At 37.1% G+C, this 22,542-nt stretch overlaps 2 protein-coding genes across 3 annotated transcripts in view; one reads left to right on the top strand and one right to left on the bottom strand.

Moving 5' to 3' along the window:
- The window catches only part of cdc73 (cell division cycle 73, Paf1/RNA polymerase II complex component, homolog (S. cerevisiae)), a 322,523-nt gene that overhangs the window by 174,895 nt on the left and 125,086 nt on the right, over positions 1 to 22,542 (bottom strand). The gene's annotated exons all lie outside the window — the stretch shown is intronic.
- Positions 12,752 to 21,474, top strand: LOC132818682 (beta-1,3-galactosyltransferase 2-like). Of its 2 annotated transcripts, none has more exons than XM_060829711.1 (2): positions 12,752 to 13,019; positions 19,147 to 21,474. In XM_060829711.1, exon 2 carries the CDS (start codon positions 19,516 to 19,518, stop codon positions 20,785 to 20,787), a length of 1,272 nt encoding a protein of 423 aa, XP_060685694.1. In that variant the 5' UTR covers positions 12,752 to 13,019; positions 19,147 to 19,515; the 3' UTR covers positions 20,788 to 21,474. The 2 variants fall into 2 exon arrangements, with proteins under 2 accessions (XP_060685694.1, XP_060685692.1); XM_060829709.1 differs by having other exon boundaries at positions 12,752 to 13,244.

Genomic DNA, 22,542 nt, shown 5'->3' with positions numbered 1-22,542 from the left:
GAAAGGTTGACAAGTGTGGCACTGGAAAAGCATAGCAAGTTAGGTTGATGTAGGGCTTATGCCTGAAACATTAATTCTCCTGCTCCTTGGATGCTGACTGACCTGCTCTGCTTTTCCAGTGCCACACCTGTCAACTCTGATCTCCAGCATCTGCAATGCTCACTTTCTCCAACGCTGAAAGATGCCCATTGGAAGTCCAAGCTGACCACTGTGGAAAGATTTTCAGGAAGATGATAGTATTCTTGCTACACAGACAATGCCTTTATTGCTTAGGATTCAACCTTAAAAGGACAACAGTCGTCCTTACTCAAAAAGTCTACCTTTTGGTGGTTACAATCACATTTTTATACACAAACCTGCATCAATCATACATCGGTTTCTTCTTATTGACCAATTACATATTGATTTTCAAGCCTTGGGAACATAATAGGTCAATCAGAATGCGATTTTGCGATTTAAATTCTACCATTAAATCATTTACCTCAAACATCTGCAACATAGGTTGAATATGGTTATGTTTTCTGTTGTCTCATTGAATTGGGGAAGATTGCGGTAAGCTGGCTTAGTTGGTTTACATGCTTGGCCACAAGTTTCTTAGCTTAAGTGAAACCACGTCTGATCAACTGTACCTTGTCTAAGCGTTTAGCTGCACATTTTACCATCCTCGCTCTCAATGAGATTAGGTGAACCTACATTTATCTTCTGGCCCTGTTTTTGAATCCTTCCACACCATGAAGTAATTGCTTGGAATTTAAACTTCTCACAGGCAAGTTACCCAGCATCTGGGACTCTCTGGAAAGATCTCCAACTCTGAAACAGGTGTCGATTTTGAAGAGATCTGATGTAATTGCCTCAATGTTTCCCAGAAAAAGCTGGATAGTTTAGAAACATGCTCAAAGTCCTCTGAAACTAAACTACTTATCTTGCCAATCACTCACACTGACCAACACAGCCCGAAGACACCAGATAGCTTCCCTAACTATCCATATCCACTCCCACTCACTTATCCTCCATTCTGGTCCTATTTCCTATGTTGCTATGAGTAGTGGTGAGGATTCACCTGAGAGCATCAACTATGCATACTTAACACACACCTTTCTTGCACAGCTTAGTGGGAAATAGGGATTGCTTCAAATTGCAAAATTTGGACTAACAATTTTTGTAATTAAATTTCTATTAACTTTGGTCATTGTGCATCCTTTGGGATCACCAGCAAACAGTAAAATGTTTGAAATGCATTTTCTAACTTGCTCCATCAAGGAACATGTTAACAAACAACTGATTTTATCGTCAACAAATTCTCTGCTCATTAGTACCCTCATACTTTAAGCAAACATGCCATTGTGCCAAGACTGCAAGTTTGCCACAGAAACTTGCAACCTCTTTGGATGCAAGAAAAAGCAACAGATTGCAAATCTGCAAACATTTTACTTGTTAACACTGGTGATTTTTTAAAAAATCAAATTTAACACATTACCAATTTAGGAACAATTTAACAAAATGGGTCGAGTTGCATCAAATCTGCGCATTCCAATTTAATCATCTAAAGTAACTGGAATTAGTGTCAAAAATGGAGAGCAGCATATTACTTCCAAATTCATGAAGAAAGGGGAAAAAGATAAAAGATAAAGAGAGATAAACTATATAGAAGGAAAACAAATGGCAGGAAACTTATCCTAAACACTTTCAAGTTAAAAACTACTACATGTACACTTTTTCACAATTACTGCAAACTGCATTGTCCACAAAAGGATCGATTTTAATAGGTCATGAACATACTTAACATATAACAGAATTGGTAATTATTCTTTTTCTGCTGAATTATCTTAAGTAGGCTGTACACATTTTAATATACTATGAAGGAATATTACTCAAATCAAAAATAAAAATCTGAATTTATCAGAATAATGCAGAGATAAATGGAAACAGCAATAAATAATGTCGTTTCATAAAAATGAGAATTAAATTCAGATCAGTCTAAAAGCTTTTTTTAAAAAACACAAGCTCCAGCCACACTTTTTAACCAAGAAACTGAGTGAATTTTTGGTACAATATTTAAGGAGAGAGGAACGTTTCCAGTTCTTTTATGGATCTCAGGCATTGATTTCGGTACGAAACTGAACATAAACACTGCTAAAAAGAAACAGAAGTTTTTCATTTTGCACTCATCAGAACTACGATGAAAGACTTGGAAAAAAGGGCACCATTTTACATAGAATGAGAAGAGTGCTGATTGCCATTACTGACATGGAGATACACCGAATCAGTTAACTTGCGATGTTAATTTTCAGAGTTAAGAAGTGTGGCGTTGGAAAAGCACAGCAGTCGGGCATCATCCAAGGAGCAGGAGAATTGACATTTCAGGCATGAGCCCTTCATGAGGGATGTTTCGGGGGTGGGGGGTGGTAGTGGTGGTGAGTTATAAATAGGAAGGTAGCGTTGGGCTGGGAGGAGGGAAGCTGAGAAGGCAATAGGTAGATGCAGGTGGGGGATAGGTTCGAGGGGAGGGTGGAGCGCAGACAAGGCAGACAGATTCTGACAAGACAGGGTGTTGTCAAAGGGGTGTAGCAGAAATTGGTTCTCTCAATGATCCTTCCTTTTCAAGAGAAGGATGTGGTACATTTAAAAATTCCTTTTGCTTAAATGAAATACGCTCCTGTGTATTTATATAAATAAATGTGAGCTTGACAATGATTGTAAATTTGTTTCCAAAGTAGAATGCACATTATTTAATACTGATTTCCAATGCAGAATCATATCTAGTGGCAATACACCTTTCTGAGCATGGGCAGCCTGACCATAATCAGCATGCTGCCTACTGCCATCCATCAACTGTTTGGTACAATCTCCCAGGTGGGCATCATACTAGCACTGAAACTGATATAACATTAGTGATTTGCGTGGTAAACAAAATGTAGTTTGGCTCGACAGCCCGTTGCTGGAGAAAACCACCAGTGACTTTTGTGCATAGTAACAGTGTGAGACAGCTACCTTCACCTACAGTTGAAGCTTTTGAGACAATTTCCCCTTCAAGGGTAATCAGAGATAGATTAAGCTCTAGTCAGAACCAGAAGTGGTGGATGTAGATCCTTTCATGAGTTTTTGCGATTGATGTTTTGATCAGAATATTGATGATCAGACAGAATATGTCCTATCTCCACATCAAGCCTACATAGGAGCAGATAACTAGGATTCTACTCACAAGGTTGCAATAAAATTGATCTTAGAGTACGTGGAACTGAAGGAATGTCGATCCGTACACATACCAGGGAACACAGACTTTTGGTTGATAGTCGTTAATAATACAGTGAGATTTCTTTACTAATATAGCAAGGAAAGATAGCTCATTTGGTTACTCCATTTCAATTATAAATTTGAGTCCAGGATATAGTTTGTTAAGTTATGTAAAGGAATTCTTTGATGCAACTGCAGCTTCAAATATTGGAAACATGGCATTTCCATGTTATAAGTATGCAGGAGGTAGACAGTTAGACAACTTTTCATTGAAGGAATGCTTGTCATTATAACAAACAAAGATGTTCGCAAGGGCAAGGAGAGGGGAATCAATGGTAAAGCCATCTATTTGAGTGGAGATTTTGTCATTGAAATTGAATTCAACTGCACAAGTTGCAAAGTTTGAGAGTTCAAAGAAAACAGATTCAGACACAGATGGCATATCTAGATTTCCATGACATAGTGTCAATGGTTTCTTTGAGTTGAATGTTGACAGATAAGCTAGCAATGTTGAAAGTGCACAGGGACATGCAATTGCAAACATGAAGGAATCTCTGATTCAGACGGTTACAGTAAGGAGGCAGCCATTTGGCCCATTGTCTCTGCACTGGTCAACAGAGAACTGACTACACTAATCCACTGTAACTTTTGGACCATAACACTGCAGACTATAGTAACACAAAGTATTGAAATACTGCTTATACATTACAAGAGTTTCTGACTCAACCACCCTTTCAGGCACTCAGTTCCAGACTCTCACCACACTCTATTGAGAAGAGAATTTCTTCTCAACGTTCTTATTAGATATCTACCTCTGAGCTTCAGACTATCCTTCCTGATTATTGACCCCTCTAGTAATGGAAACAGTGTTGACATATCTACCCTAAATATGCTTTCTCAATCTTGCACACTGTTATCAGGTTCCCTCTCAACTTCAATGCATCAAAGAGAACCACCACAACATTTCCGATCTTTCCCCATAGGTCAGATACCTGGTGACCAGAATAACAAGCAGTACCTCAGGAGTAATCCACCAAGTGTTTTATACAGTTCCAACACAGCTAACTTACCCCTATATTCTATGTCTTCTATCATAAAGGCAAGTATCCTAAATGTTTTCTTAATCACAACTACCTGCCACCTTGAGGCATCTTTCGAATTGCACACCAATTCCCTGTAACCTTCAGTACTTTCCAGAATCCTACAATGTTTCCTGCCTCATATTAGTCCTCCTAAGGTGCACCACCTTGCATTTTACCAATTGAATTCCATTTGCCACTGCTCTGCCCATCTGAGCTGTCACTGGAGTATTTCCAGCCTAGTATTTCTAGGCAGATGAACTCTTATAATACCAGTTATTGCATTCACAATCAGTATCCAACAACAAAGTTGAGACCCTGAAACCAAACCAAGCAGACCTGAATATAAGTATGTGGTAGATGTTTAGCTACAGACTTTTATCTACCATGCAAGGGGCTGGAACTTTACCTAATCCCAAGGCTAACCCCAACATACAGATATGTAAACCTGACAAAGGAACCGGAGTAATCAATTTACAAAGACAATACATCAATAAAATGCATGTGATGGCTCCAAGTTTATATTTAGAGGACCTGCCACTTATATGATCAAACAGCCACACTTGAGGGCAAATTACAGAGTAGCTTCTTGGACTAACACAAGAACATGCAAGAACTATAGGGCAATGTCCATATGCTCATTTGACACTGAGTGGTATGCTCATAAATGAGTTAGCATCAGATGCAATTCTGTTATGAGACATCATTAATTAAATAATCCAGACTGTACTAAGAGCTATGATTAGAAATTAACTTTAGACTATCAGTTTGGATCACTGTGGCTACAAGAACAGGTCAGAGGCTGGGAATCCTGCAGTGAATAACTCTTTCGCTGACTCACCAGAAGCAATCCACTATCTACAAGGTACAAATCTGGAGTGTGATGGAATATGCTCCATTTGCCTGACTGAATGCAGCTCATCACCATTCAAAAAGCTGATCAACACCCAAGACAAAATAGTTTTCTTAACTGGCAACTATTCATACCTTCATTACACATTATTTTCACCAATGTCACACAACAAGAGCAGTATATACCATCTCCACGATGCACTGCAGTAACTCACCAAGGCTCTTCCAACCAGCATCTTCCAAACCTGCAATCTCCACCATCTCGCAGGACAAAAATCAACATATGCATGGTAGTATCATCACCTGAAATTCCCCTCAGGTACATACCATCCTGTCTTGGAATAATATAGCTATTCTTCCACTGTTGCTGGGTCCATCTCTTGGAACTCCCTTCCTACATCATTTTGAATGTCCCTATTCCCAAAGAAATGTAGTAGTTCAAAGAGGGGCTCACCAGCACCTTCTCCAGAGCAAGGGGGATAGGTAACAACTGCTTGCCTAACCAGGGAGACCTACATTCCATGAACAAAAAAGGAATTTCACAGTTCATGATCAAATTCAAGCAATACTTCCACAAAGCATAAATGAATCAACTCTAGTACCAATGTTTAGCATCCAAATTGATACTTAAATCAAAGTAACTGGACGGTGTTCTCACATCAAAGTTACTTTTGATGGCTGAGCACTTGGAGATAAACAACACAAGTTTACAAGCCTGATTATCAATCCTTTAAGTGAAATTCACAAACAAACAAATCCTGGGGATGCTGGAAATCAAACAAAAAGAGGAAATATTAGAAAAACTTAGCAAGTCTAGCAACATCAGTGGAGGCATAAATTTTGAGTTGATTTAATCTTCTTTCTTGACTGGGTTTTACTGTGTCAAAGAATGTGGTGCTGGAAAAGCACAGTTGATCAGGCAGCATCCAGGAAACAGGAGAGTCAATGTTTCATCAGGAAGCTTATTCTCCTTGGATGCTGCCTGACCTGCTGTGCTTTTCCAGCACCACACTTTTCGACTCCGATTTCCAGAATCTGCAGTCCTCACTTTCTCCTAGGTTTTACTGGGTATCCGCTCCAAGGACCTACCCACTACTAACAAAACAGCAGCGCTGATGGGAGGCAAAATTTCCAGCATTTGTGTCATTAAACTAATCAACCATCAGAATAATCAGTGCAAGCAGCTGATAGTTCTGTATCTGAAATTGAGCTTAGCTTTTATGTACATGAAGGTGGATCTAACATCTACTTAACAGGAGTGTTATCAAGGCAGCCTACAAGCAAGAAATAGGAAGGGACTAAAGATGGCAGCCCTGGATTACAACAAACATGAAAAGGCATGCATGCACCCTGCTTGCTACAGTAATTCAACAAAGGTAGAACAAATTCAACTGTGACAGCAATATAGATTAAAGAAAAGTAATGTGTCACAGCTATAGACCAGTCAATCGGATGTCAGTAGTCACTTGGATATCATTGCAGTCTTGACGCTGTGGGCAGAGCACAAACCAGACTGATTTACCTAGAAAAGGTTATGGGTGACCTCAGTGCACAGCCAGGTGAGAAATAAACATTTGAGGATGCTAGTAAGACAGGAAGAATGTAAAAGGTAAAAACGGAGGTAAAAACAAGGACTGCAGATGCTGGAAACCAGATTCTGGATCAATGGTCCTGGAAGAGCACAGCAGTTCAGACAGCATCCAATGAGCAGCGAAATCAACGTTTCGGGCAAAAGCCCTTCATCAGGAATAAAGGCAGTGAGCTGGAAGCATGGAGAGATAAACTAGAGGAGGATGGGGTAGGGAGAGAGTAGCATTGAGTACAATGGGTGAGTGGGGGAGGAGCTGAAGGTGATAGGTCAGGGAGGAGAGGTTGGAGTGGATAGGTGGAAAACAAGATAGGCAGGTAGGACAAGTCCGGACAAGTCATGGGGACAGTGCTGAGCTGGAAGTTTGAAACTAGGATGAGGTGGGGGAAGGGGAAATGAGGAAGCTGTTGAAGTCCACATTGATGCCCTAGGGTTGAAGTGTTCCGAGGCGGAAGATGAGGCATTCTTCCTCCAGGCGTGTGGTGATGAGGGAGCGGCGGTGAAGGAGGCCCAGGACCTCCATGACCTCGGTAGAGTGGGAGGGGGAGTTGAAATGTTGGGCCACAGGGCGGTGTGGTTGATTGGTGCGGGTGTCCTGGAGATGTTCCCTAAAGCGCTCTGCTAGGAGGCGCCCAGTCTTCCCAATGTAGAGGAGACCGCATCGGGAGCAACGGATACAATAAATGATATTAGTGGATGTGCAGGTAAAACTCTGATGGATGTGGAAGGCTCCTTTACGGCCTTGGATAGAGGTGAGGGAGGAGGTTTGGGCACAGGTTTTACAGTTCCTGCGGTGGCAGGGGAAAGTGCCAGGATGGGAGGGTGGGTCGTAGGGGGGGCGTGGACCTGACCAGGTAGTCACGGAGGGAACAGTCTTTGCGGAAGGCGGAAAGGGGTGGGGAGGGAAATATATCCCTGGTGGTGGGGTCTTTTCCCTGGTGGTGGGGGATATTTCTTTAAATTAAAGTTAAGAGGTAACAAGTTACTGTTCACAATTTATTTTTATGTAGTTTTTTAATGATGCATTACATCCCAAGTACTGGAGAGAAATATTATTAAACAACATTTAGCTGAGTCAGTGTTCAGGAAGTGAACTAGAGCAAGGGAGTTATACGGAGAGGCCAGCAAATGGAAGGATGATGAATAAATAGAACTTGCTGCGACTTTGGCCATGGGCAGCCAAGCTTTGGTTACAATATTAAGCTATTAAACTATTTTATGCAGTCAATACCTTTGGCAAGAGCAATAGCAGCAACCTAGTGACTTAAATAGTTACAGCAAACCTACATCCAGTTGCAGCATTAACCATGCCGCAAGATTTCTACTTTATTTCTACAAATTATTAGTCACTTTGAAAATTCAGCTCAAAGTAATTTGATGTACATATCCAGTCCTTAAAGCCAGAGTATTTTTATTTTTTCAGTGGTAGTGCCTTCGAACAAGAATTGGATTTCTATTGGTTGACTGTATGCTTCAAGCGAGTTTGATCAATAAATGAAATGAAAAGACTAATTTGGTCCTTTCTCTAGGCATCACTTACTTGTTCAGGATCCCTGTAGTGTCAGTAATAGCAAGGTGAACTTGGAAAATAGTTTTTTTTTCTTCTCTAAAATGATGGATTTTTCAGAGACTTTGTTTGAAGATATTTCCATCTTTAAAGGAGAATTATTTCTAGTTTTAATACAATGTCTTACATCAGCCATTGTGGGACCCAATGTGCCTGCTTTGGTAGGGGTTCATTTCCTGTTCCTTGGATGCTGCCTAACCTGCTGTGCTTTAACCAGCAACACATTTTCAGTTCATTTTAATGCTTCCAATCGTAACATACAGCTTTTTATCACCATTTTATAAACTGATCACATTAAGTAAATACTGCTGATAGGGGTCATTTGAAGACCAAAATTTTGATTAGGTTCAGGGAGGCGTGGTTGATTCTTCAGTTTTGTTTTGAAATATTGGGCATGGCATTGCAAAAGGATACTTGAATCCTGCAACCCTTTCGTGCTGTGCTTACTCAAAATTATTTATTTAATATGGAAGAAAGCAAAACATTTCTCACGTATATATTGTTGATAGAGAAGAAATAAAGGCTTAAATAAATGTAAAGCAAAACTATATCTCTGGTTAAAAAATGACATTGATTTAGGCTGAAATATTTCTAATTACTGAATTTGGAGCTTTATTTCATTCAAAAAATAGCAATTGACAACAAAAGGATATGAAAGTGTGGTGGTTATATTCACATATTCAAAACAGGGATGGACAGAACTTTGAGATACTAACGGAATCAAAAATTAACATGCATGGTGCAGATAGATATAGCTGAGTTAGAAAATCAAAGACACAAATATCGAGTAGCTTTGACTGACTAAATGGCCTTCTGCTGCTTGTATTTCATGCTTTGTTATGTTCCTTGGGACTTATCAAGGCAGATGATCAAAAAATTGGTCAAGTAGTAAATTTTATACAGTGCATTTGAAGAGAAAACAAATATATAGAGGCTAAAGCTGCATGAATAATCATGAAGCAACTGAAATTGTGAATGCTCAAAAGCCCAGATTTAGGTAAGTGTAATTCTAGGACACCAAGAAACCGGAAGCATTGAGAGGTCAAGGGGGTGAAATGAAGAAAGGTTTTGAAAACAACTATAAAATCTATAAGCTACAATTATAAAAGCAAAGTACAAAAGCAGAATACTGCACTTGCCGTAAAATTGAAACAAATGCTGGAAAACTCAATAAGTCTCGTGATGTTGGTGACAAGAGAAAGAGGGAGTTCAGGATTCAGCTTGATTACCTTCCTCTTGGTCATTTAACTAAAATGGCAACTGTATTTCTCTCTCTCTACACATACATTGCCAAATCCGAATATTTTCTGGTTTTATTAAAAATCAATGTACTGTTTAACTACAAAACAACATGCCAGTGAACACAAGGGTAATGGATGAGTCGGACACACATGCAGAGTTTTGAGTGACCTCAAGTTCAGAGATTAAAACATTGTAGGCCAGCCAGAAGTGCACAGATACGTGATTGGAAGCTCAGCTTTAGGATCAAATATAACAGCAGTAAGGTTGCTGACAATGTGGTTCAAACTCAACTGAAAGTTGTTCAACAAATGTATTGAATAGAAATGTGGGTCTATATGGCACAGAGATCCCATATTTCATCTCCAAACTGTACACGTTACTGAATCTTAAAGTGTAGCAATAGCATAATGTCTACAAGTCATCTTAGCACTCCGAGAATAGGAAAGAGAAACCACCCTTGACTGTGTCTGACTGGAATAGGAAGAGCCTGGTCATTTGATAAGGGGTTAGTTGGCTCAGTTGGCCAGATGCATGGCTTGCGATGCAGATAGACATCTAAACTGCAGGTTTAATTCTCATATCAGCTGGCATTATCATGAAGGTTGCTTCTCCAATTTTCCATTCGTCTGAGGCATGGTGACCCTCAAGTTAAACTGTTAACCAGACAACAGCCTATATTCCTTTGGGACTATGATGCATGAAAAATCAGTTTTGAAGCTCAAACATAAATACTGGCCAGTTTTGAGAAGATTTGTAGCTGGATGTAAGTTTGCTCGGTGAGCTGGAAGGTTTGTATTCAGACGTTCCATCACCATACTAAGTAACATATCAATGAGCCTCCGGTGAAGCACTGATATTATGACCCACTTTCTATTTGTGTGCTTGGTTTCCTTGGGTTTGTGATGTCATTTCCTGTGGTGATGTCAATTCCTATTCCTTTCCTCAGAGGGTAGTAGGTGGGGTCCAAGTCAGTGTGTTTGTTGATAGAGTTCCAGTTCACAAAAGAGTAGGAAACAACAACAAACTGGCATTCCTAGATGTCACAGTAGAGCAAACAGCCAATGGGGAATTTCAAACCAGTATCAACAGGAAAACAACACATACAGACCAAATACTGAATTACAGAAGCAATCATCCCAACACCCACAAATGAAACTACATTAGAACATTATTTCAATGAGCCATCGTACACTGCAGCATAGAGGAACTACAAAGGGCAGAGGAAAATCACCTATACAATATTTTCAAAAAGAACGGGTACCCAATGAACACAGTCTGCTGAGTTCTCAGCAACAAACTAAACAAGCAGACAAAACACGTCCAGAAACCCTAGCCACTCTCCCCTTCATCAAAAAAATCTCAGAAATGACTGCTAGACTACTTAGACCTCTTGGCATCATAATAACCCACAAACATGCAAAAGCAGCGGCTCATAAACTTGAAAGACCCGATACAATAAAATGAATGTCATTTACAAAATACCTTGCAAAAACTGTAACAAACACTACATTGGACAAACAGGCAGAAAACTAGCCACAAAAAGACATGACCCACTATCACTAGTATCCTTACATACAGATAAGGAAGGACACCACTTTGACTGGAACAACACATCTATCCTAGGACAAGCCAAACAGAGACATGCACAAGCATTTTAGAAGCATGGCATTCTAACTGGAACTCTATCAACAAACGCATCGACTTGGACCCCATTTACCACCCTCTGAGAAAATGAACAGGAAATGACATCACTGACCCAAGGAAACCTAAACACGTAATTAGAAAGTGGGTCATAACACCAGTGCTTCACCAGAGGCTCACTGATGATGTTACTTAGTATGGTGATGGAACATCTGAAAACTAACCTTCCAGCTCCGCGGGCAAACTCCACAAATACTGGCCAGATACACAGTGAATGAACTACGCTGTGAATGATTTTAATGTTGCAAGCAATTAGAATTGGGTGATGAGGAAAAATACATAATTGAGCTCACCTGAAATGCAACTGAAAGGAAAACAATACATTAAAACACAACATATCATGTAAAACAACTAGCATTGCCAACTTTAATTGTATTCCTTAATATTTCATTCACATGACCTCCTCCTTCCAATTGTTCCACCTCCATTTGTCATCCAAAAAGTCCATACTCTGTGCAGTCCTGTTACCCATTGGAGAATCTTGACTGTCAAAGTATTCTTACAATGAATAAATAGAATTGAAAGATTATTTTAAATGCCCTCATGAATTTCTCCTGGGCTGTCTGGCAGTTAAAATTAGAATTCTATGAACATGAGATTTCTGAAAACCTCGGTTTAAAATAAAATTTTGTCTATTTAATTTATAATATAGAAACTCTCAAATTTCAGTTCAGCTGTTTAGTTAAGCCAATGAATGATGTTGATATACACTCAAATAAGAATATAGAACAGTCAGACTTGTTTGTGGAGTCTGATTTTAGAGAAGTGCTGACCCAAGTTATCTATTTACCTCTTGTAAATATTTACCTCTCAAGGTTACAGTGAACATTTCTACTTCAATTTCCATGTATGTTTTAATGAAGTCGGTTCCAATTCCCAAATATTTCCATGGCTGATTTCCGTCCTGACTTTTAATCTAATTTGATTCAATATTAATGTGAAAACAATAAAAACAATTGACAGCTGCTTTCCAAAATGTTTTGAAATCTTTCAGTTTTCAAAAGTTATTGAAAAAAGGTGGGAAAAAAGGTGAAAAAACTGTCAAAATATCTCTGTATACAACTGTTCATTTTTATTTCCCAAATAAGCATTAGTGTTCAATCATCAAATTTGGATTTTACTCAGTTAAAATATAGGTAAGAAAGATCTCTGCTTAAGTATGCAAAAGGAAAAGTAAATGTAAGCTTATCATTTTGCACTTCAAAAAAAAACTGGTTGAGGCAGACAGTATGACAAATAAAATACTTGCTCCCCTGTTTTAAGCTTGCTCCCAGCATTTTGTGCTTAGGATTCCCAGTGAAGCAAAATCCATTGACAAAATCACGTATTTCTTCATCTAACACCAGGAGTCCTGCAGCAGAACAGTTACCCAAGACAGGAAGGACATTAATACAGTAATGATCACGTGGGATTCTCCTGTACACTGACGTTTCCTTTTGCTTTCAGAGGACAGAGTCAGTCAAAAGCATATCCTGTTCTTATTTTATTTAATGCAAAAGGAGTAAGCTTAACAGACCAAATCTGCGCAGCATCAAACCTGCTCACAGTCATGCCTTAGCTGCCTAGCAACCTAAAGGACTGGACGTAGCTTCCCTAATATGTTGTACACAACCGAAGAATCAGTCCATGTACATAGCAGCTGCCTTCTATTGCTGATGTCTATAAACACTGATCGACCAGAAAGACAGCTGGGGATTGCAGGACTGCATTATTTAACTAAAGAGCTGACAAACTGTTCTCCAATGTGGCTACTATGGTAAGCAACGGTCTTCAAAAGTGAAAAAAATTCTGTCTTTTTACCAAGGCAATTCTCTGTAACAGACAGGCAGATGGGCAGACAAAAGTAAAAATTAAGCGTAGGCTGAATTACTCCAGATATGCGCATGTTCGGCAGCAGCCTCTTGCTGGTATGATGGCTAGCCAAAAACATGTTTTCTGCCGGCGTTTGCATCTCTATCCATAAGGGGCCCGACGAAGGAAGGTATGTTAAAGCTTACTTGTACTATTCTTATGCTTTAGAGTTGCCTTGAGAACAAGAGACCCATTGTTCTTCTATAGGAGTACCTGAATTTCAGCATGAAGCAAACTGGAACAGATTAAATTCACTGTTTATTATAGACTACAGTATAAAGAAAATGGATGACAACAGCTTCAAAAAGCAAGAATTTATTTATTTAAAATGTTGCTTGAGAATAATCTTAGTTGTCCGTTTAACGGCAATTTCTGGTACACAAGCAGCTTGAAAGCTCAGTTAAATAGCTTTACTGTGTGGCACATGCTGTGAGCACTGAACCATCAAAACAAAAAGACAAAACAAAGCTAAGTCAAATTATATCTGTTAAGCAGAAAATAATGCAGGTTTACCATTTTATTGTTTCAACTGTATAACTGCAAGTGTTTTATTCAAGACCAATGCATCATCATTATTATTATTATATTTAAAAGGGCAGACTGTTTTATGCTGTCAAATCTAACAACAATTGGCAAACATCAAAGCCAATAATTATTTGTTTACAAAATATTCTAAACAGCAGAAAAACTGAAGTCTAAATCCTTATATATCCCTGCATCATCTGACAGTACAGAGTTGGACACATCTATTTTGGACTTGGATAGATAGTTTATACTTCTGAATTTATATACTTTTGACATCAAGAAAACAAAGAAACAACAAATGTTATTTGCCATTCCATTTTAAAAATGTCAGACTTGCAAACGGTTGAATCTTATTTGAGATATGTTGTACTGCAGTCAGTGCTTGGCTCAGACATCAATCATCCGACTGCAATGAATCATTAAACGGTTTTAAATATAAAAGCAGTTGCTGTGCCGCCAGCGTTACTTTTTAATAACATCATAATACAACTGAACATGCCTCTAAGTAAAAGCATAATGATATTTAACAACTAACTCTGGAGTTTTACTGACTTTATGTGGATTCATGACTGCCCATAATTGGAAAGAGTTGAATTAAGATAAAACCACAATTATTTTACATTAACATGTTAGGATTGATGAAATGTTTTAAAATATTATTTATAACTTTGTAGGTGTTTTCTGAAACACTGTAAATAAATGTTAACAGTATAGTTTGTGAAATCAAGCTCATGTCTGCTCAGCACTACCACCTAGTGACAGGCAATGCAATATGCTGTCAGTATATAAAGTACTATGTAGTAACTGATTGACCTATAACAAAACCAGTCTAATTATTTGAATCCAAAGTATTTCAGAAAGACACAATAGCTTATTATGTTGTTTCACTGCCTGAACTATACATAGTGAAAAATAAGCTGCCCACTTTAATAAGTCTGTATATTATTTAACTGAGGATTATAATCAATGTATATTAACCAGGGATCTCAAACTATTGGTAAAAGAACATGCAAAATGTTAAATTAAATGTCAGTACATAGATATCATTCTCTTGGGAAAATGTGCAATCTTCTGTGTATTTAAGATGACAATAATCACAAATCCAACCAAACTGCTGTGATGACATTCCACTCCAATTGATGCAACTGATTACATGGACTTGAAAAATAAGCCTACTGAAATAAAAACTTTTCGAACTGTTAAAGCTTAGACATTAATTAAAGTAATTCTAAATTCTACCCCCAGCCATTCAAGCTCCAACTTATATTAGAATTTAACATTCAAATGAAACAATATAAATAAACAGTACCCCTGCTGCAGAATGGAGATTTTCTCTCAAATATGAGAGTTCAACCACGTATTTGTTTTGTCCTCTCTGTCCTGTTCACAGAATCAGAATATGCTTCCTTTAACCTTATGAGAACTCTAAATGCATTTCAACGTTAGAAAATAAAGCTTTTAAAATCCAAAATAATTTCCTTCACCCAGTCAAAGGCTTTACACTTCATTTCATTAATAGTTACACACATTTCAAGTTGTACCAGTCATTTTACCAATAATTTAATTGCATTCCTGTACTTAAAATGTTTACATCATCTATCATTATACAGTAAAATGTACAAGAAAAATATAAAGAACGGTCAAAAGTAAGATAACAAATTGTCAATTAATTTTACTGAAATTTTAAGAGCAGGTCTAAGTTATCATGAAAGTAAAATTTTGTAAGCTGAAGTTCTGTCAACAGTGAAAATATAAAATTTAGAGCGATCTTCTTGGAGAGAAACTTCATCTTTTTTTCCACAGTACTATCAACTGACACACCCTCAATCACATTTATTGCAGTACATGTCCAGTAGCGAACTACTCAATAAAAATGTTCTTGTCTCACTATCTTCTTGCCAATCAACATACTGTGTATAATTTTTCTTTGCTGCAAGTGCATTTTTCTCTTCCTCTCCTGCCTCTTACATTTTGCAATTGTTTTCTTCCCAATTAGCTGTTCGCACTTTTATTATTAAGATTGCAATACACAGACATTAAACATTTAGGAAAACCTATAATACATAGATATCTCCCACGGTCTAATCAAATATTTTGTCAAACAAACCAGCACACTCTTGGTCAATGGCATCAAAACCGTTGATTACGTTCATATTGTGTTGTGCAATTCCAGGTAAACCACTAAATGCCTAATGGCAAATGTTACAACTGCTCGATAATTCGCTAACAACTGCTGCATGAAAGCCAAAAGAGGCCAAGGCTACTTCCAATAAATAGTTTATCTCGGCATTTAACTCATTCAAATTATAAAGTGTTATTTCATCAACACACTTACCGGTGCCAGAGGTTGTCAACAGAATTAAAAGGATCTTATTCACCGAAGTGATTTTCTCTGATAAACAAGGTTGACCTTTTAGTTGATAACACAATCTTAGCACCATATCTAGTAGATCATAGGTATTTTAGTTAACTGAAAAGTCAAGCAGTACTGACACAATACATTAACACCTATGTTTTTTGCAGATTCAGTGCTTGTCAACGTAATCTTTTAAAATTACATGAATATGGTTGCTATTTCTTTCTCACTTACAGCTCCGCCCTCCTCCCACAAACACACACACAGGCCATTATATATTGGTTTCTACCAAATCAGTGAGAAACCAATTAAGTTGTTTCAGCATTTTAAACATTCTTTCTCAAACCCCGAGCCACATATTTCTTGCATGACTGTCCACACTGGATGGCATTTTGAAGTACCAATTTATTTTTTTTCTCCCTGTGCATCTGTGACTATAGAGGGATGAATACACAGGATTGGCCTAACACCCTAGGCAACTTGTATTATCCCAAAGGAAAAAGCACAAAACAGCAAAACAATCTAAAATACTGCTGCCAAAGTGTAGAAATTTCCAACTGGTCAACAGATGCTGCAGTGATGAGACACCATTGTCTATGTACAGAAAAAAATGGAATGCTTTACCTGCCTCACTTATCTATAGATGAGGGAGCTATGAAGTTCAAGTCGAAGTAAAAATTCATATCCAAGCACTCATGGCACTGGCATGCTGCAATGTATGCCAAATCCATATTTACTGTTAAAAAGGTCAAGTCAATCCTTCAAGTATTTCCCAATATGACACTTTGCACCTCAAGAGATTCTGAATACAGCACTTTCCTGCCATTTTACTTAATGCTATATTCATTCACAGCAATGAGATACACGAAGGCAACATAACAGGAAGAATCCATTAAGTTACCATTTCTTTAATTATGTCACTGTATTTGAAATAACAGGTGATTAAAGACTTTAATCTACGCAGCATTTTCTTTTGCAAAGACATACAGACAAACCTCGATTATCCAGCGTTCAATTATCCAAATATCAGATTATCCAGCAAGATCGTCAGATCCCGTTACTTGGCTGAACTATATTACTCGGCATTCGATTATCCAGAATTCAATTATCCAGACGAAATACTCCCTGCCCTTGTCCTTCGGATAATTGAGGTTCCTCTGTATTTCAGTTTATGCCCAAATTACCTCAAATTTTGGTTTAGAACTGGAATTGCACTGCAGCCATTCAGAATTCAACTAGCTACTTTTAAAAGGCATGTTTCTTTCGTTTTTTAACTTGATAGTACAGCAGCCATTTATTAACTTGTAAGAGATTGCTATTTAGATCCAGTGTTTTCTTTCCACTATATTCCTGTAGCCATACGTACGTTCCTCTCATATTCAAATAAATTCTACAGCCTATGTTGGAATCCTTTTTCAGCTAAATTATAAAATAATATTTACTAACAATTAGATACTTATTTTTCTCTCGTAGCCAACTTCCATAAACAATATTAGAATTTAATACTTCCAAAAATTGTGTATAAATTAACTCGAAGCACTAAAATCCATTTTCACTGGAGATTAATTAGTTTTAAAATAAATCTTGAGCACTCAACTACTCTCCACTTCACTATCAAGAACCCATTAATTAGCAAAAATTAACTGATTATCTGAGGGATACTTTCAATTAAACATGCACTGTTCATGTACACAACATTAATGTTTCCTAACAATAGTCAAAACCCTGCCTATTACCTGCACAGGGCATTAATAAATCTTACACTCAGATGCTATGTGTCAATCTAGCTTTAAATGTATTACATAGAATACCACCTGTATCACTTTGCAAGTGGACAATTGCAAAGATTCAATTCACTTGCTCTTAAAATCTTTATGAATAACATCTTTTACTGAAGTTTCACAACAACAACACCTGGTCAATGGAAAAGTATCTGGAGACAAAGAGAGGAGGAAAGAGGAGGAGAGATGGAAGGGAAATAATTAATTCTTGCTTGTCCTAATTATATAAAGCTGTGTGCACTAAGATATGAACAAGACTGTCTTGAGTAATAAGACAAGAGAATAAGTTTAAAATGTATTGTGTCAATACATTCATAACATAAATGGAAACTGAACTGCTAAACTGCACAAACTTGGGTCAAGAAAGTACTTCACAAATAATTAACACTTTAATGAATAAACCTATTTTTAAAAATGTTCAATAATCTTGCTGTTTCACAGGAGAAATCGTTTGTCAGTCTGTTCAATGTCATCAAATGGACCGCACTGTAATAGAGATGCTAACCTCTATCAGCTATCAAAAGATAGATAAATTCTAGAGATATTAGACAAATACTATGTGCTCTTGTTAGCACAACAGAATGCTTCATATATATGTGCATGAAATGAGGACTGCCCATGTTTCATTTTATCATTAACAGTATTGAAACTAGTTTTGTCATAGATTATAAGAGCAGCAAATCTTTCAAACTAGTACAAACACCAATCTAAAACTTAACACAATAAAACTACTTTTTTTCAATTTCAAACTTCTAAGTACATGGTTAAAGGAAATGAAATATTCTACAATGAAGTATGACAACTGACAGCTGCTTTGTTGTCCCGTATTTTAAATATAATGCACAGTGACAGAAGCAGTGCACTAAGAAAATTATTTTGCAAGTTAATCTTCATTCTGTCATATTCAACACTTATCAGTAAAAAAAAACCTCTGACCAAATGCTAATTTTGAAGTAGAAATGAGGCGGTATTTTAATGTGTATGCATTTAAAAAGATCACAAGAATCAACCAGAACACAGAAAGGAAACAGACTTGGGTTCTAATAAACCTTCAAACTGGAATGGTACTATGACAATGCAGTATTTCACTAATCCACAACAGTATATGAAATGCTCTCCACGGCAAAATGTACCTTTATTAATTTACAACACATGAAATTGAAACTCTTAAACCCTTAACAACTTAGGTGTGTGCAATAAAGTGTATTAAATGTTATGATTCAAGAGCCCAAAACAAAGGATGAACTTTAATGTTTAAAATATATGTAAACACCATGAACAATTTCTGTGGTGTCAATATCTGAATTGAATAAAATATGGATACATTTGAGTGATTGTATGTAATATATAATGACTGAAATATATTGCAGTTTCCTTCTGCAGAATATCAAGAACAAAGACTTCAGAAGCTTGTGTATTAAAGGCTATCAAGATTTATTTTAATAAACATGCTGCTTCAATGGAACTTCTAAAATCATCAAATACCCACATGTAAAAATGGATTACTTACTTACTGATCGCACTTGGATGAGGTGATAAGAGGATTTAAAAAGGTCTGCAATAGCCAAATACTAACCTGCCTCTTTAAACTGCTGAAGAAACACATAAATATATATTTTAAAAGGTTAAGCTCCTCAGAGCTGTTTCATAAGGGACACAGTCCGAGAGGAAGCTGTAAAACATAGCCAATGTGAGCACAAAAGAAAACCTTTAGGCATTGCAATTAGCCCTGCTGCAACATGCTTCAGTTGAGAAGACGGTACTGCTGCCTAATGAAGATGACCTGGAATGTTAAACGTTCACTATTTCGTACTCATATTACTGCACTGATTTGCCTTGTATTTTTATTTGCAATGTTTCTGTTCATTAATCAGCACGAATGGGTAACTAGCAAAACTTGGTCAAAGGAAACTGGTTATTCTGTTCCTATTCTGAGGGGATTCAGGTCACCAAAAAGTACTACTAACCAGAGCACAATGAAAAATATTTGGAAAGAGGCTGTGCAAGTATACAAGATTCATACAGTGAATCCTAGCACTGCACTTTCTCCTCCAGATGTAACTGGATTAGGGGACGTACTGAATGCTAATGGAACCACGCACAGTGAAAAGAAGACAGGATATATACCCCATCACCAGTATAATTACATCATTAATGAACCAAACAAATGTGAAAAACAAAGCCCATTCTTAATTGTGTTGATTGCAGCTGAACCTGGCCAAACTGAAGCTCGACATGCCATTCGGCAAACTTGGGGAAATGAAAGCATTGTCCCTGGATTACGTATGGTACATCTTTTTTTACTAGGTTCTAAAATGTCTGGTGGGAACTTTCAGCAGACTTTATTGGAAGAAAGCAGACAGTATCATGATATTATTCAACAAGACTTTCTAGATACATATTATAATCTCACTATTAAAACTCTGATGGGAATGAACTGGGTAGCAACATACTGCCCACATGCCTGGTATGTTATGAAGACGGACAGCGATATGTTTGTGAATACAGAGTATTTAATAAACAAACTCTTAAAGCCTGCACATCCTCCACGTCACAACTATTTCACCGGATATCTAATGCGTGGATATTCGCCTAATCGCAACAAGGATAGCAAATGGTACATGCCCCCAGAGCTCTACCCAAGCGAGCGATATCCAGTCTTCTGTTCAGGCACTGGTTATGTTTTTTCCGGGGACTTAGCTGAAAAGATTTTTAAAGTCTCTTTGAGTATTCGGCGCTTGCATTTAGAGGATGTCTATGTTGGAATCTGTCTTGCAAAACTGAGAATTGACCCAGTGCCACCACCCAATGAGTTTCTCTTCAATCACTGGAGAGTTTCTTACTCTAGCTGTAAATATAGCCATCTCATTACCTCTCATCAGTTTGAGCCCAGTGAATTAATCAAATATTGGAACCACTTGCAGCAAAACAAGCACAATGCGTGTGCCAGCATGGCAAAAGAGAAAGGCTACAGAGGACATGGCAAGTACCGTATAAAGAAAATGCACTGATGACAATTCTGAAACCAAGATACACAATCTTAACTCTATTGTAAATTAATGACCCAAGCATGTATAAAGATTATGTACAAACCCAATGCAACATTCCAACGCTTACAAAATCATTTTCAGGATTTGCAATTTTCAATCGCTCCTTTAAAAGTGAACCTCTCAGAAAAAGTTGCAAGATTACTATGGGCAGTAGATGTTGTGAAGTTTATCTGCTTTTGGAGTCCTTAGTTGATTGAATGTCTATGTATACCAAACTTCAAATTTATTTTAGGCAATTCAAAGCAATGGACCTCAGTGAACTATTCTTACTGTTTAACTGTGGCAACAGTAGTTAATCTCAAAATAGAATGTGGTTACAAATTTTGTTGTTAGCTGTACAAGTTAATCTATGTCAAGTTTTATTGAACCTTGTTAATAGGAGCTTTTTAAGGAATATCATTTGAGAACAATAAAATAGAATGATTTTACAAAGCTATATCATTCAGAACATACACTAAAAAGTTCAAAGATACAGCGCCTTCTACTAAAGAGTTACACAAAATAATTAGTACGCCAACTTATTTTGAGGGAAGCATGTCTTATTTTCCTACATTATTAACTTCAATTGACTGTTTCTCCACATTCATATTAATGATCATGGACCTTATTTCATTATATTTATGACTGTCCTTTGTGATACACTTTGTTTGTGGGAAGAAATGGAAGAATTCCAAATTTAAAAATATCTTCATTCAATTGAAACATTTAAGTTTCTTCAACTTTTTGTCTACATTATCCCTCCTCTCTCCAGTTAGGCTGGGATTTTGTAAAGATGTCAATAAAGCATTATTCCTGAAAATTGTTAAATAACTTGTAATTCAGTAAACGAAAAAGAGCAGAGTCAAAAAATCTATTTTTCCTTTCAATGTTCCTATCTTGATGGCAACCATACTACTTTGTTTTTTTTGTATTGAAAACTTTGTTGTGCAATATTGCTTTCTTCTGTAAATTTATGATCAATGAACAGCTCCAAAAAAATAGAAAAGATAAATTTAAAGCTTGGAAACCCATTAGTAAATTACTACTGAAAGCTTATGTTTGATGACAGAATTAAAGTAATGCTGAATGCAATTGAACTGTTTTGTGTTATAAACTGAAAAGCATCATACACATCTGTGCATAACCAAGAAATGGTGTTGTGTGGCTGATGGGTTTTCATATTCATTAATATGTTCAACACTTATTCATAAAGAAGAATCAAGTGAAGACATTCTATGGTAATGTTACCAATTTGTTTTATTGACTTTTGGAATGTTTTAATATTTATTTCTATTACTTGAATTAGGATTTTAAAAATATCCTAAATGTAATGCACCTTTAAATAAATCCAACACAAGCAGTGGTACGCACACTTGAAGCGCCTTGCAAATTCTTTGTTAAAAGTGCTATATCAATGCAAGTCCTCATTCTGCTTAACTACAGAATTGTTAGAGCGAAAATGCAAATTAGAACAGATGGAAGACAAAAATAACTAATCATCTGATTTTGTAAACTAACCTAGACCACAATTAAGCAGAATAAAGAAAACCTGATTAAGAAAATCATCAAGACAGGTTTGTTTTATCTATAGCTTTCTTTCTGGTGGGTAAACAAATGTCATGGCACTAAGTTATATGAACTGTGAACTCCTAGTTTGTGCTGAAATAGTAAATGAGTAAAAATAATAGGTGAATTCAACTTTTCCAATATTAGGTACAAAGTCAGAAAGATTTAGAG

This window comes from Hemiscyllium ocellatum, chromosome 9, assembly GCF_020745735.1.
Source record: "Hemiscyllium ocellatum isolate sHemOce1 chromosome 9, sHemOce1.pat.X.cur, whole genome shotgun sequence".
Classification (NCBI taxonomy): Eukaryota; Metazoa; Chordata; class Chondrichthyes; order Orectolobiformes; family Hemiscylliidae; genus Hemiscyllium; species Hemiscyllium ocellatum.
The sequence above is the reverse complement of the archived record's forward strand: the minus strand, read 5'-3'. Positions and strand labels throughout refer to the sequence as shown.